At 36.4% G+C, this 16898-nt stretch overlaps 2 protein-coding genes across 4 annotated transcripts in view; one reads left to right on the forward strand and one right to left on the reverse strand.

The window, feature by feature from the left end:
• Positions 1 to 4178: 4178 nt before the first annotated feature.
• Positions 4179 to 7128, reverse strand: LOC130909331 (alpha-elapitoxin-Al2a-like). Its single transcript, XM_057825660.1, has 3 exons — positions 6941 to 7128; positions 6671 to 6760; positions 4179 to 4353 (listed from the first exon to the last, which is right to left on the reverse strand). The coding sequence occupies exons 1-3, from the start codon at positions 6987 to 6989 to the stop codon at positions 4247 to 4249; spliced, it is 246 nt and encodes an 81-aa protein (XP_057681643.1). The 5' UTR covers positions 6990 to 7128; the 3' UTR covers positions 4179 to 4246.
• si:dkey-9k7.3 (circularly permutated Ras protein 1) overlaps positions 7040 to 16898 on the forward strand; it is a 40392-nt gene continuing 30533 nt past the window's right edge. The window contains exons 1-7 of one of the 3 annotated variants that reach the window (XM_057825653.1): positions 7040 to 7240; positions 10443 to 10536; positions 10712 to 10915; positions 12894 to 13067; positions 13163 to 13291; positions 13636 to 13716; positions 13781 to 13854. In XM_057825653.1, the coding sequence (XP_057681636.1) occupies positions 10458 to 10536; positions 10712 to 10915; positions 12894 to 13067; positions 13163 to 13291; positions 13636 to 13716; positions 13781 to 13854 (741 nt within the window). In that variant the 5' untranslated portion in view covers positions 7040 to 7240; positions 10443 to 10457. Of the gene's footprint in view, positions 7241 to 9080; positions 9141 to 10357; positions 10537 to 10711; positions 10916 to 12893; positions 13068 to 13162; positions 13292 to 13635; positions 13717 to 13780; positions 13855 to 16898 lie in introns of those variants that run through there. The other 2 variants (XM_057825651.1, XM_057825652.1) reach the window with 2 other exon arrangements.

Consider the following 16898-nt stretch of genomic DNA (forward strand, 5'->3'; position numbering starts at 1 on the left):
GCATGCCAAGCAGCTATCGCTATTGGCCTGCTCCAGACCAATGAGAGCGGGCCAATAGCCGCTCTTAACCAATGACAGGGCAGCTTTTCCATATGGAGGAAAAACAAACCAGGAGAAGGAATGTCGGCGGTCTGGAAATATTTCGGTATAGAAAGCAAGATTTGCGGCCTGAAAGTTTCGAGAGGTGGAGTTAAATTGGCTAGTTTCAATACCTCGAACCTGATAAAACATTTGAAGACGAAACGTGAACGAACACAAAGAGTTTGAGGCTGCAACACCTGGACCGCGCTCCAGAAGAAGGACGCTGGACCGGACCATCAAACCCTGGTCAGTTCAAATTGTGTACTTTACATTTATTGTCTTTTACCGAAAGAAATGCCGCAGTAATTTGAGATCTGTTTTCAAAAACAAGTGCTGTAGAAGTAAGCAAAGTAAGCTAAGCTAAGTGGCTAAGCGTGTCTGTGTCAGAGAATCTCACTCGTTCGCTGATTGCATTTGTGCATAGCTATAGATGGAGTTGAGTTACAGTGTATTACAAAAGCGAGTACACCCCTCGCATTTCTGCAGATATTTGCATATCTTTTCATGGGACAACACTGACAACATGACACTTTGACACAATGAAAAGTAGTCTGTGTGCAGCTTATATAACAGAGTTAATTTATTTTCCCCTAAAAAACAACTCAAAGTATAGCCATTAATATCTTAACCCCCGGCAACAAAAGTGAGTACACTCCTTAGAAAATACATCCCTAAAAGTCCAAATTGAGTACTGCTTGTCATTTTCCCTCCAAAATGTCATGTGACTCGTTAGTGTTACTAGGTCCAGGTGTGCATAGGGAGCAGGTGTGTTCAAATTTGTAGTGCAGCTCTCACTCTCTCTCATACTGGTCACTGAAAGTTCCAACATGGCACCACATGGCAAAGAACTCTCTGAGGATCTTAAAAGACTTATTGTTGCGCTAAATGAAGATGGCCAAGGCTACAAGAAGATTGCCAACACCCTAAAACTGAGCTGCAGCACAGTGGCTAAGATCATCCAGCGTTTTAAAAGAGCAGGGTCCACTCAGAACAGGTCGCCCAAAGAAGCTGAGTCCACGTGCTGAGCGTCACATCCAAATGCTTTCTTTGAAAGATCGTCGCAGGAGTGCTGTCAGCATTGCAGCAGAGGTTGAAGAGGTGGGGGGTCAGCCTGTTAGTGCTCAGACCATACGCCGCACTCTACATCAAATTGGTGTGCATGGCTGTCACCCCAGGAGGAAGCCTCTTCTGAAGACGGTACACAAGAAAGCCCGCAAACAGTTTGCTGAAGACATGTCAACAAAGCACATGGATTACTGGAACCATGTACTATGGTTTGATGAGGCGAAGATTAATTTGTTTGGTTCCGATGGTCACAAGCATTTGTGGCGGCGTCCAGGTGAGGAGTACAAAGATAAGTGTGTCATGCCTGGGGCTGCATAGTCTGGGGCTGCATGAGTGCTGCAGGTGTTAGAGAGTTACATTCCATTGAGGGAAACATGAACTTCAACATGTACTGTGAAATACTGCAGCAGAGCATGATCCCCTCCCTCCAGAAACTGGGTCGCAGGGCAGTGTTCCAGCACGACAATGACTCCAAACACATCTCCAAGATAACCACTGCTTTACTGAAGAGGCTGAGGGTAAAGGTGATGGACTGGCCAAGCATGTCTCCAGACTTGAACCCAATAGAACATCTTTAGCGGATCCTCAAGCAGAACGTGGAGGTGCGCAAAGTCTCAAATAGCTCCGCAACGTTGTCATGGAGGAGTGGAAGAGCATTCCAGTGGCAACCTGTGAAGCTCTGGTCAACTCCATGCCCAGGAGAGTAAAGGCAGTTCTGGATAATGGTGGTGGCTACACAAAATATTGACGATTGACATGTTGTATGTTAATATTGACAACTTTCACTAAGGGGTGTACTCACTTTTGTTGCCGGTTGTTTAGATAATAATGGCTATATTTTGAGTTATTTTGAGGGGAAAATAAATGAACTCTATTATAAAAGCTGCACACAGACTACTTTTCATTGTGTCAAAGTGTAATTTTGTCAGTGTTGTCCCATGAAAAGATATAGAAAATATCTGCACAAATGTGAGGGGTGTACTTACTTTTGTGATACACTGTATGTTGCTGGTGGTGCACAAAGAGGGAGGCTAATAGAGAGACAGGAATCTGTGGTCAATTATTATTACTTGTAAATTCATGAAAGTTGCACTGTTCGGCCTTTGAGAGCCAAAACTCAGGGTTTAAAAAAGTTTATTCATTATTCATTCATTGTATTTTTACTTTCTTACTGTTGGGCTAGTATTATACATTTTTATTTTATTACACCAATTTAGCAAAATTTTGGCCTTTGAGAACCAAACGTTTATATAACTATTGTCACCCATACCAGGTATGCAGTAAAAAGTTCAACTGAATTCACTTTGTGTGTATATATATGGGCTGTCAAACGATTAAAATTTTTAATCGAGTTAACCACAGCTTAAAAATTAATTAATCGTAATTCATCGCAGTTCAAACCATCTCTAAAATATGCCATATTTTTCTGTAAATTTTTGTTGGAATGGAAAGATAAGACAAGACGGATATATACATTCAACATACTGTACATAAGTACTGTATTTGTTCATTATAACAATAAATCCACAAGACTGCATTAACATTCTTTCTGTGAAAAGGATCCACGGATAGCAAGACTTGTAATTCTTAAAAGATAAATGTGAGTACAAGTTATAGTAATTTTGATAGTTTGTATATTGTGACTAAATATTGCCATCTGTATTTGTTGAGCTAAACTTAATGTTTGAATGGAGTATTATTTTGCATAGCTATTTTGATTGGAAATGCCAGATCTCTTTGCATTGAGCGCTTTTCTTTTTGTGAACATTATTTTATTTTTGAGGGATAGGAATATTATTTTTGTTGTGCTTTCACTAAATGATACTGTAACGACTTAAATGTTCTTAACTGCCCAAATGCATGATGGGAATTTGAGCAGCCATGAGTCACAGTGGTTGCTGCAAATGGTATATCTTCGCTGCGTTGAGTACAATACATAGTGTTTGGAAAAAGATCTTCTCCAGTTATTTTTTTCCCCATGTCGCTTGCCACAATAGTTATAACAGTTGTGGAAGAGATGTCACCGCTTATTCCATTAAATAGCGTGGCTCCAATAAATGCCTGCGTTACCAATTCGCCCTTCTTGGTAATTGGCGGCGCTATGGACCAGTGATTCATGTTGGCTCGTTGTCGTCGGTTGGCTCGGTTCGTTCGATTTCCTCCTGAGGAAGACGGGCGGCGTACATATAAACACCAAGAGGCTTTTTGTGGGTACTTTTATTAACAAAACAAAAGCATGTGGGGGACGCAGCACTTGAGCCTGCGCTAACTGCGCACTTTCTCTGCTCTCTCGCTTGAGTGGGTCGTTCCGCGCATGCGTTAATTGCGTTAAATATTTTAACGTGATTAATTTAAAAAATTAATTACCGCCCGTTAACGCATTAATTTTGACAGCCCTATAGTATATATGTATATATTTTCAAACAAAGCGGTATCAGTATGGTATCGGTATCAGCCAATACTGCACAGCCAGGTATCTGTATCGAGGCCGGAAAAAATGGTATCGGTGCAACACTAGCTTGACACGTAAAAATGATTACGGAAAAAGTGAAACCTTGTCACCTAAAAACTGTTAGGTTAATGTAAAAATCATCAGAAATTGATCTGTAGGGCCCCCCGAACCAACAGAAAGCAACCCAAAATCAACAGGAATAGACCATAGATGAAGAATTGACCCGCAAAATGCCCTAAAATGTACATGAAGTGACCCTCAGTTCATCTATTGTCTGCCATTGATGGTGATAGATGTCCAATTCATTTAAACTAGGAGGAATGGCTGTGAATGATCATGTATCAATGCCATTGACAGAGGAAGTCGTCCAATCCAGTCCATGATAAATAAATTGAACGATCACTGTCAGTCTTTCTAAGTTCAAATAAATTGGACGTCTATTGTCATCAGTGGCAGCCAATGAGTTAAACTATTTTGACTTGCAATAGAAGAACTGTTTGACCTACTATATGACTGTTATGATGGTGCTAATAGTATTTTGGGAGGTGATACTTGGAGTTAAAAGATAGACAACACCAGGCATAGGTAAACAATGTATTTATTCAGATATTAAAAGGCAAATTAGGGCTGGATACTATCCACGGACTTTTATTCGTTGCACAAGTCGGTGTCACAGCAGGAAACTGTGGCGAAGCGTCTCAAATAATCGCAGCCATGCTTCGTATAGCAGCCTTTCACGTAGCCAGGTGTCATTGCTGTGGAAAATAAAGCCCTCCCACTTCAAATGGATTGAACGTCTAACGGCGGCAATAGCAACAAAAGATTTGACAAATATGTATAAAGCGCTGAAGGAATACACACACTAACTACTTTACATGAAAAAATTGTATTGATAAAATATATATATAGTTACAGGAAATTGAATTGAAAATCCTAAAATTAAAAAAACAAAAAGATTACAAAAAATAAGAAATAAAAGTAATTAAATGACAAATATAGTATAACATAAAATATATATTTATTTCAATTAATAAATAAAAGCATTTAATTCAACATTTAGTATTTTATTTTTTATATTTTCCCAAAAATCATTTCTTTAATTTGATAACAATAAATAATACTAAATGTAAAAAATTCAATTGAAAAGTACAGATAAAAGTTAAAGAAATCCCTGATCCCAAAAAAAAAAAAAAAAATCATAAAAATATTTCTTAAAAATGATCAGGAGTAAAAGTAATCATAAAAAAATAATTTAAAATAATGTATATATATTAGGGCTGTCAAACGATTAAAATTTTTAATCAAGTTAATTACAGCTTAAAAATTAATTAATCGTAATTAATCGCAATTAATCGCAATTCAAACTATCTCTAAAATATGCCATTTTTTTCTGTAAATTATTGTTGGAATGAAAAGATAAGACACACGACGGATATATACATACAACATACTGTACATAAGTACTGTATTTGTTTATTGTAACAATAAATCCACAAATGGCATTAACATTCTTTCTGTTAAAGTGATAAATGTTATAGTTACAAGTTCTAGTAATTTTATATTAAAACCCCTCTTCATGTTTTCGTTTGAATAAAATTTGTAAAATTTTCAATCAAAAGTAGAGTTAATATAATAATAAGAATAAAAATAACAATAATAAAAATAGAGTGACCAAAGTCTAAGTTTTATGTGTATTTTGGATAGCTATTTTGATATGGAATGCCAGTTCATTTTGCATGGTTGTTTAACTGTGTGTCAGAATAGGGCCTCATTACTATAGACTGAAGTGCTTTTCTTTTTGTGAACATTATTTTTTGGGGGAGAGATAGGAATATTATTTTTGTTGTGCTTTCACTAAACGATACTTACAGTGGGGAGAACAAGTATTTGATACACTGTCAATGGGTTTCCCATTGGCAGTGTATCAATGTATGTGTATGTTTGTTGTGAAGGAGTTGCGAATAAACGGCGCGGTCCAAAGAACGCCTTTGTCCACTCGCCTCTACTGTATAACATATATCTGTACATATCTTACCCAAAATACAACAAGAGACACATAATTGCCACTAAAAGAAAGAAAACTTACCGAAATATGTGTGGAGCACAAATAGCAATTTGCATTGCATTGTGAATACAGCATAAACATCTCACAACTACTAATTCTCCCACGTTTAGGAGAAATAACATGAGTATGGAACGGCGCTGCCCCCAAGCGGCCGGTGGCATTCTCTTCACTCTTAATGTCCATAAACGGCCTCATTGTAATCTGTTTGAAGCAATATGCGAGATGGTCATTCACCCAAGCGCCAGCAGAGTGCGGCAAAACTCCATAACAAGTGAGCGTTTCAGTCTACTGTCATTTAAATCTGTCTGAGCGGGACATCTGCGTTAATTGCGTCAAATGTTTTAACGTGATTAATTTTAAAAATTAATTAACGCCCGTTAACGCGATCATTTTGACAGCCCTAATATATATATATATATATATATATATATATATATATATATTTTTTTTTTAATAATAAAAAAATATTTTTAGGAATGTATCAATAGTTTCCTCCTTTTTTTATTTATTTATTTTATTTATATTTTATTTATAGTTTCCCCAAATTTATTTCTTTAATTTTAGTGATTAAAGAAAGTATCGTAAATACAGAACATTAAATTAAAAAACGCAGCAAAAAATTAATAAAATCCTAAATGACAAAAAGACATGAGATTGAAAAATAATAAAGAATATAAGTAAACATTTAAAAAAAATTAAAATAAAAATTTATTAGATTTTTTACGAATAATAAAAACTCAAATAAGAAGAATTTATCAATAAATTCCTCCTTTTTATTTTCTATATTTTCCCCAAAATTATTATGTATTTTAAATATTCTTGTCTAAATTACTTATTTTTATTTATTTAATGCTTTCTTTTTTTATTGCATTTTTACTTTTTTATATGTGTATTTACTTATGTATTTCTCCAATGCTTTTTGATGTATATTTGTTAAATATAAATTCATATTTCATCTATGAATATGAATATGACAACCAATGACAAATAATGAACAAACCACTCACGAGGATTAAAAATGCCACTGATACATGCATCACTCTCAGGTGGGCAGTTCTCAATCCGCATTCCTCCGCAGTAACATCGCAGAGCCTCACCTTGACAAGTAAATGAAAAAGGTTTTAAGTAAACACATTTACCTCAATGACTGCCATTGACGGCACCAGACGTCCGAACATTCATTCGCCCTCTCCCAGTCTAAACGGGAGAGGGCGAATGAACCATCAATGGGACTGAAACATGCGCCAGTTAATCGAGTTGATAAATCAGTCACTCACCCTGACCGACGAGCACAAAGACGAGAAGGGCGGCAAGGACGGTCTTCATGTTCTTCACTCGTTTGCAGTTCTTCGTTTGAGTGCGCTACTTTATGCCCAAAATCTGTTCTTTTATTACGCAAAATCCAGTTTAATCTTACTCTTTTAGATAATTGTATCTTTGCGTAATCAGAGGGGAGGAGCTCCAAGGTCGCGGGCATTTATATAATGGACCATGGATGATGAAATCCCTGAATTTTCGGCCAAAATATTGCAAAATGTCGGACTTTTGCTCTCGCAGTTGCGGTTAGAAAAAAAAAGGTAAAAAGAAATGTAAATTTGAACTTTTTTACATATTTTTGTAAAAAATAATTAAGAATGGAGATTTTTTTTATTATTATTTGTAAAATGTATGTTTTTTTTAAAATGTTTTTTAAAACATCTTTTAATTCTGAGAAAGAGTGAGAACCAAAAGTGGTATTTGCCATGTGGCAAATTGGATTTTGCCATGTGGCTTTTTTTTTTTTTTTGCCATGTGGCAAAATGGATTTTGCCATGTGGCATTTTTTCTCTGCCATGTGGCATTTTTTTTGTCACGTGGCATTTTTTTGCTATGTGGCAAAATGTATTTTGCCATGTGGCATTTTTTTGCCATGTGTCAAAATGGATTTTGCAATGTGGCATTTTTTTTGCCATGTGGCATTTTTTTGCCACGTGTCAAAATCGATTTTGCCATGTGGCATTTTTTGCCATGCGGCAAAATGTATTTCGACATGTTGCTTTTTTTGCCATATGGCAAAATTGATTATGCCATGTGGCAAAATGTATTTTGACATGTGGCATGTTTTTGCTATGTGGAAAAATGGATTTTGCCATGTGGCATTTTTTTTTGCCATGTGGCATTTTTTTGCCTCGTGTCAAAATTGATTTTGCAATGTGGCATTTTTTTTTGCCATGTGGCATTTTTTGCCTCGTGTCAAAATTGATTTTGCCATGCGGCAAAATGTATTTCGACATGTTGCTTTTTTGCCATATGGCAAAACTGATTATGCCATGTGGCATTTTTAGCCATGTGGCAAAATGGATTTTGCCATGTGGCATTTTTTCTTTGCCATGTGGCATTTTTTTGCTATGTGGCAAAATGTATTTTGACATGTGGCATTTTTTGCCATGTGGAAAAATGGATTAAAAAAAATTTTTTTTTTTTGCCATGTGGCATTTTTTTGCCATGTGTCAAAATGGATTTTGCAATGTGGCATTTTTTTGCCACGTGTCAAAATTGATTTTGCCATGTAGCATTTTTCTGCCATGCGGCAAAATGTATTTTCACATGTTGCTTTTTTTGCCATATGGCAAAATTGATTGTGCCATGTGGCATTTTTTGCCATGTGGCAAAATGTATTTTGACATGTGGCATGTTTTTGCTATGTAGAAAAATGGATTTTGCCATGTGGCATTTTGTCTTTGCCAAGTGGCATTTTTTTTGCCATGTGGCAAAATGTATTTTGACATGTTGCTTTTTTTTGGCCATATGGCAAAATTGATTTTGCCATGTGGCAAAATGTATTTTGACATGTGGCATGTTTTTGCTAAATGGAAAAATTTTTGCTATGTTGCATTTTTTCTTTGCCATATGGCATTTTTTTTGCCATGTGGCAAAATGGTTTTTGCCATGTGGCTTTTTTTTTTTTTTTTTTTTTTTTTTTTTTTTTTTTTTTTTGCCATGTGGCAAAATTGATTTTGACGTGTGGCATTGTTTTTGCCATGTGGCAAAATGGATATTGTCATGTGCCATTTTTGGTAGGTGGCAAAATGGATTTCGGTTTGTGGCATTTATTTATTTATTTATTTATTTATTTTGGTATGTGGTATTTTTTGGGGTATATGGCAATTTTGCAGGCCATGCATGTCCATGCCATTGAAGGCTATGCACGCCATTTTCCCTTGATGGAGTGGCACTGTCCATGGCACTGAATTGGTTAAAATAACTTTTAAAATGTGCAATGAAAAAATCTACCCATGCTGTTCCATTCACAAATACCTGAGTGAAGTCAGAAGCAACACGTGCTTAATTTAAGCAGTTTTTCCATCGGTGATGTCAACAAATGCATAATAGGCCGAACCGGTCTGGTTACATGTCTGACAATCACGTCGTGTAAAACAACTTTATACAGAAATCACCCACTGCCGCACAATCACGTCGTTCACTTATCTTGCCTGAGTAAGTACATTAAACGCACATATTCGGTTATTTTTTTTCGGGGTTTGTTCAGGGTTGTCAAACTAATCGACAACAAATCGATGATCAAATAGAACGACATTGTTGGTTACGTTTTTTAATAGACACTGTTGACCCAAAGATATTCCAGAATAGTCCAATCCAATTGAATTGGGAGGATTGGCAGTGAATGATTAAAATAATTAACATTTAAATGTCGCTACTCATTTAAATTCAAAGCAGAAAGATCATTGGCTACCACATGATTGCATTTGTGTCATTGTCAAAGGCAGTGAAAGAGTTATTAGCAAATATTCTTTATGTTGTTACATTTTTTAATTGATAAAATGTTTATGTATATATATATATATTTTTTAAATAGGTTTTATATTTCCTTTAATTGTACATTTGAAACAACTGGAAAACATTTTCTTTTATATATATATATATATATATATATATATATATATATATATATATATATATATACACATATATATATATACATATATATATATATATATATACATATATATGATTTTTTTAGAAACTGTAAATATTGTCTTTTTCTAATAAAAGAAAATAGAGTGAATATTTTCTGATTGAAATGTATTATTTATATTTACTTTGTTATTTAAAATTTTAACATAAACAAAAAAACAGTAATTTTTCGCTTTCGCTTTATTATTTTTTAAATTACAAACAAAAAAGTAAATATTTTTAAATTTAGAAAGATGAAAAAAACAGTAATCGTCTCTATTTTCTTTTTTTCTCTTTTCTGTTGTTTTTTTAATTAAAAAATAAAACAGGTAAAAGAAAAACAACTTTTATTTACTCTTAAATTTATTTTCTATCTTCTTTAATTTTAAAATCTGTAGAATACGCTGTGATTTAAATGTATCCTTCACATTTTTTTTTGTTCTTAAATTTTTAAAACTAAAATCAAAAACAGAACGGTAATTATTATTATTATTTTCAAATTTAAAACAAAAGAAAATAAAGCAAAAAACCTCTTCATTTTTAAATAGAAATAATTTTTATTTAATTTTTTTTCCAAAGAGCAAAAATTGCAAATGTTATTTAAACACAATTTGAGCGACAAAAAAAAAAAAAAAAAAAATATATATATATATATATATATATATATATATATACTTTTTTTTTTTTTTTTTTTTTTTAATTTTTTTTTTACTTTCCCTGCGATGCGAGTTTGACACCTGTGACTTAATCCCTCAAATGTTTGCGGAGCTAAGCTAGTGCTCAGTATTTATGTTTTAGCTAACATGTTCTCATTTTATCGATCAGGCCTGCGCGAAGGCGATGGAATTTGCTTGCGATTTTGTCTACGTGTCGCCACCAGCGGCTCCAAAAGACAATTCGCAGGTCTTCAAACGGTCAGGTAAGAATTAAAAGGATAAAACTGACTTCTAAATCTTTCATTAAAAACATTCCTTTGCGATAAGCTAGCCAAAAGCCACACGGGCTTGACTAGCTCAACTAGCTAACCGCTAATATTCTTTTAGCTAAGCACTGACATTTGATTAGCTAAACGCTAATATTTCCTTCCCTTGCAGCACTCCTGCCTCCCGTCAACTGGATCCGTCCTGCCGCAGCACCTCCGCCTCCCCCAGTCAAGTCGGACGAGTCGTGCCCTAAAGTTGGGGAGTGGCCGGACAAGAGTAGACAGCAGGGAATGGCGGGTTCCAGATCTCACCACTATGACAATGCTTATTTAGAGCAGCAATCTTCCAAGCGGTTAATACCCACCCGAAAGACAGGTACAGGGACAAAGTATGAAAATCAAACTTGTTCTTTTTCTTAGTTCTAGTACTGCACAGTATTAGGGCCATACAAAGAAAGAAAAATACCACATTAATACCAAATTACCACAACTTTGTGAACTCTGTGCATTTGTACTTGAAGTACATGTACTTGACTGTACTTTTACTACAAGCACATGTACATATGTGTGCTGGTACTACAAGTGCATATGCTCGCGTGTACATGTACTACAAGTGCGTGTGCTCGCGTGCACATGTACTACACGTGCGTGTACTTGCATGTACATGCCCTACAAGTGCGTGTACATGTCCTACAAGTACGTGTACTCACATGTACCAACACTACAACTGTGTGAACTGTGTGTATTTGTATTTGAATTACATGTACTTGCCTGTACTGGTACTACAAGCACGTGTACGTACGTGTTCTGGTACTACAAGTACATGTACTCGCATGTACCTATACTCCAAGTACGTATACTCGCATGTACATGTACTACAACTATGTGTACTGTGTGTATTTGTACTTGAAGTACATGTAATTGCCTGTACTGTTACTACAAGCAAATGTACATGCGTGTGCTGGAACTACAAGTACGTGTACCCTCATGTACATGTACTACAAGTACGTGTATGCGCCTGTGCTGGTACTACAAGTACATGTACTCGCATGTACCAGAATTACAACTATGTAAACTGTGTGTATTTGTATTTAAAGTACATGTACTCGCCCGTAATGGGACTACAAGCATGTGTGCTGGTACTACAAGTACATGTACTTGCATGTACATGTAGTACAAGTAAGTATACTTGCGTGTACATTTACTACAACTATGTGAACTGTATGTATTTGTACTTGGAATACATGTACATGCGTGTGCTGGTACTACATGTACGTGTACTCGCGTGTACATGTACTACAAGTGCGTGTACTCGAGTGTACATGTACTACAAGTGCGTGTACATGTCCTACAAGTGCGTGTACTCGCGTGTACATGTACTACAAGTGCGTGTACATGTCCTACAAGTGCGTGTACACGCGTGTACATGTACTACAAGTGCGTGTACACGCGTGTACATGTACTACAAGTGCGTGTACCCGCGTGTACATGTACTACACGTGCGTGTACCCGCGTGTACATGTACTACACGTGCGTGTACATCTGCTACGAGTACGTTTACACGCGTGTACATCTGCTACGAGTACATTTACACGCGTGTACATCTGCTACGAGTACGTTTACACGCGTGTACATCTGCTACGAGTACGTTTACACGCGTGTACATCTGCTACGAGTACATTTACACGCGTGTATATCTGCTACGAGTACGTCTACACACGTGTACATCTGCTACAAGTACGTTTACAAGCGTGTACATGTGCTACAACTATTTGAAGTGTGTGTATTTGTATTTGAAGTACATGTACTCGCCTGTACTGGTACTACAAGCAAGTGTACGTATGTGTGCTGGTACTACAAGTACATTTACTTACATATACATTTACTATAACTATGTGAACTGTGTGTATTTGAACTTGAAACACATATACATCCGTGTGCTGGTACTACAAGCACGTGTACTCACGTGTACATGTACTACAAGTGCGTGTACTTGCGTATTAATGTACTACAAGTGCGTGTACTCGCGTATACATGTCCTACAAGTGCGTGTACCCGCCTGTACATGTACTACACGTGCGTGTACATCTGCTACAAGTACATTAATGTGCATGTAATTTTACTCAAAGTATGCGTTCATGTACTAAAAGTATGCGTACTGGTACTACAAGTCCATGTACTTTTGTGTACTTGTATTACAAGCTTACCAACCAGCTCAGCAAAGCTACCCACACAATTTCTCCAGAAATGCCATTTTCTAGCTGTTAGTGTTGTTGGCTTTGGTGATATTCTTGATGGTGCTACCGGATAACCTTCCTGATGCAAATTTTTTTGGCATCCTATTTTGACCACAGCTTTGCTTCCACCCCACTTGACATCTGCATCAAATAGCCGCTCCCCTTCTCCCAATCAAACTGCTGACAAGTTTATCTACGACAACGTGAGACCGGAGTCACTGGAAGGTCACAGCACGCCTGATATCCCAGACGGCACTGGACTCGATGCGAATTCGTCTGGCCACACGGCACGTAAGCAAAAAAAAAAAAAAAATTACGAAATCAAGCAGAACCTGTTGTCAAGTTGTTCTGATCACATCATCGGATACCGAAACAACATTTTGCAGCCTCGGCTCCACCTCTTCCTCCTCGTCCGAGCTTTTTGAAGAACATGCCGGAGTACTTGGATCTTCTGCCCGCATCTTCATCTCATGAAGAAACAATTATATGCCCGACTTCTGCACCGCCACCTCCAGGTACATAAAAAAAAAAAAAAAAAAAAACGTACCTGTATTTTCTATCCTTGTGAGATAAGCTATCTCCCATCTCAACCGTTGTTAAATTTTGGTAATGATACCACCAGTGGTACGTGGGCTCCCTTAGTGAAGGACAGACGGAATTAATCGTTCAAACACTCATTGGCTGCCATTGACAGAGATAGATGTCCAAAGCATTTTGACTTTGACGCACTGTTAAAGACCATAGTCAATGATATGCGGATCAAATGATTTATCACTATGTCTATTGCTAACATGTAATGCACTGTAAAAGGCCAAAGTTTATAACGGCTGAGTATCTGGAATTTTCTGTATTTTTGCAGCACCCGCAGACGATTCGAGGCCTCTCCAAGGGAACCCCAACGTGATTCTGGTCAGTTTGGGAAAGCTGCTGTTGGAGAAAGGTCAGTCACTTTTGAGCTTGGTTGTATCTGTCTCATCCACTGACGATGCTCATGGTTATTCCAGTGCAGTGCACACAAGGGAAACCCACCTCCTGCTCTCAGTGTGGAGCTGTGCTGTACTCCGCGTACGATAACGCGGTAGGAAAAGATTCTGAAATCCAACTACAGTAGTACCTCGACATACGATCGCTTCGACACATGATCTTTTTGACATCTGACATAAAATTTGACTCGCCATTTGTTTCTACATCCGACGATATGCTCGAAATACGACGATTCATGACAGCGTCGCAATTTCATTGGTTTCCGGCGAGACGGACGCATGGCGGATTTTCGTGTGAGAGAAATCAACATTGGTTCCACATAGGCGGAGTTTGACTTTTGGGGGAGGGGGGCACAACATGTTGATGACCCCAAAACGCAGTGTCAGCAATAAAATTAACTTACAAAAATATTTAAAATAATAAGTTGACAATGAGCGTTTTTTGTCTCCCATCATTCTTGAGGGGAATTCTAAATCAGGCTGCTTAGGAAATGCTTTTCGCCAAGATCGTCAACCATTGAATTTGGTACGCCCGCTGCTGTCGTGCCAATGTAGTTACCCCAGTCAAAAATTGTATCCCCTGGGCAGAGCCATATGGAGGTAGATTTGTGTCTTCATTATTCAATCTAAAAAAGTGACTTTAATAAAAAAAACATTTTTTTTTAAAGTTGCTTCAATCAAAATATATATTTTCAACCAAAAAAAAAGTCGCTTCAATCATTTAAAAAAAATGTGTTTGAATGCAAAAATAGATTTGAAACTCAAAAAACTCAAAAAACAAAAAAATGCACGTGACAGTTAATTTTCTTTGATTTTTAGTTTTTTTTTTAATTTGTGTTTGGGCCACATTTTGGCTAGGACATGTTTCTCTTTATTATTCAATCAAAAAATAAGTTGCTTAAAAAAATATATATTTTCAAAAAGAAAAATCACTTCAATCAAAAAAAGAAAAATGTCAATCATAGTAAAAAGTTTTTGAATGCAAAAAAATATTTGAGATTGAAAAATTTGTATATGAACACTTAATTTTTCATTGAAAAAGTTTTCTTTGATTGAAGCAATCCTTTTTGTGTTTAGGCCATATTATGATTAGGACATTTGTATCTAAATCATTCAATCCCCAAAAAAGTTACTTCAATCAGAAAACAATATTTTCAAACAAAGAAAAAAATCATTTTTAAAACTATATTTTTCTCTACTACATATGTATATTTTCAATTATATGCAAAGCAAATGACTGTCCAAGGTGTTTTTTGTTCATTTAATTCTTTTTTTTTTCAGTTTTATTGCTTTACAACTTCTATATATACTGTATATAGGAAAGTCAATTACATGCAATGACACTTTTCAGCCACTGATTACTGATTACGCCTCAAAAAAGTAATCTAGTTACTTTACTGATTACTTCATTATCAAAGTAACTACGTTACTTTAAGTAATCTGTCAGTTACTTTTTACCCATTTTTCTCCCTCAACATAAGAATGACAACAGAAAAATGTCATCACACGTAATTGACTTTCCGATGATTGAATTTAAAGGGGAATATCAGAATTTCGCGCTAGCTTAGCCACTCCGGAGCCCTGAAACTAACATGTATCTGACAAACTGCTTGGAATTTGTTGAAATCAACTCCACCAACCAATTAAACCCTGCTAACTCTAAGATTAAGCCTAATGTCAAAACTTCTGAATTTCGGGTTATGGTTAACAGCATATCAGTGCCAATGTAAAACAATGCAAACTGACTGCACAAAATTGCAAAGGTGGTGGCGGGCGCGGATGCGCGTCCACGACCCGGAAGTACTCCTCTCAACACACAGGTGGTGAATTTGGCCACAAAACATGGCGGCAACTAAGCACTTTACACTCAATCGGACTTACAACACATCCCACAGATGCTAAACGAACACATCACCTCACGGCATAAATGTGCAACACACATATGATGTAAACAAAGCTTGCCAACTTAGAGCGATGACTGCCCGTCGTTGCTAGAGCAAAACTACGAAATGGCCGCGCATGTAGGAAGTCCAACCTTTTGCTGATACCATCCAGAATGAAGGAAAAATACTCACCTTCATTCATGGATATCCACAGATCAACATTCCCTCGCAAGGTGTCAACACTCGGCTCCAATGTCCACCCGCCTGGCCCACGCCTTCAGTCCCACAACACATGTGACACGAGACCAAAACAGGAAATAGCTAAGAGGTCGTCATGGAAACACGTACCGGGAACCTTTTATTTTAGCATTTTCTATTCAAAATGCTCTTCGTACATGACTACAATAATCTTCATTTTACATACGTTATGAGGCAATGAAAAAATAGTAACGCAGAGACACGAAGAAAACTAACTTTAATCAGATTACTGGTGTAGAAAAATGAACGCGTTAGATTACTTGTTACTGAAAAAAGTAATCAGATTACAGTAACGCGTTACTGACAACACTGGATATCACATATTATAGAACTAGATGCAAATGACAGACACGGCGGCATTAGCAACATGTATAAAGAACTAGATGTGTTAGTAAACAGCCGCCATCTTAAAGCATTAGACTTCTCAGGAAGGCTCTGTTGTGGAGAACATTCCTAGCGAACTTAAGTAACTTTTTATCTAAAATGCTCCTAAATTGGCAAAATCTTGACTTAAATCTATCTTTAAATGATGAAACCGTTTTAAAACTTACACATGTCGAAAGTAGACAGAAGGGAACTAATGCAATAACAGGAGCAATTTTAACAACTTTAACCTTTGATTCACAACATTAAATGACTTCCACACATAGCAAAGGTTACTATCTAGTTATCACAATATCCGCAATACCCCTGTGTCTAGTTAAGTTTAGGGTAAATAATTGGGCTAGGGCCAATTGTCCCAAAAACCCTTTAAACTTCACATTGTGTGACCGGTTTTTCTTTTTTTTTCTTTTTTTTTTTTTTGAGAAAAAAAAAAACATTAAAATTATCACCAGTTACTTTGCCAAGTAACTAATTACTCTTATATTCAGGTAACTTAGTTACTTAACTAACGCAATTACTTTTTGGGAGAAGTAATTTGTAACTGTAATTAATTGCTTTTTAAAGTAAGATTAACAACACTGCCTACTGTCTGCTGCAGCTTAACAAAGTGAAAG

The sequence above is a fragment of the Corythoichthys intestinalis genome, chromosome 21 (genome assembly GCF_030265065.1).
Source record: "Corythoichthys intestinalis isolate RoL2023-P3 chromosome 21, ASM3026506v1, whole genome shotgun sequence".
Classification (NCBI taxonomy): domain Eukaryota; kingdom Metazoa; phylum Chordata; class Actinopteri; order Syngnathiformes; family Syngnathidae; genus Corythoichthys; species Corythoichthys intestinalis.

Excerpts from the sequence above, each read along its gene's own strand:
- LOC130909331 (XM_057825660.1), bottom strand. The coding sequence starts at position 6,989 with ATGAAGACCGTCCTTGCCGCCCTTCTCGTCTTTGTGCTCGTCGGTCAG. Across the intron at positions 6,761-6,940 it reads CTTTGTGCTCGTCGGTCAGG|GTGAGGCTCTGCGATGTTAC; the intron begins GTGAGTGACTGA and ends TTACTTGTCAAG. Across the intron at positions 4,354-6,670 it reads CAGTGGCATTTTTAATCCTC|CAATGACACCTGGCTACGTG; the intron begins GTGAGTGGTTTG and ends TATTTTCCACAG.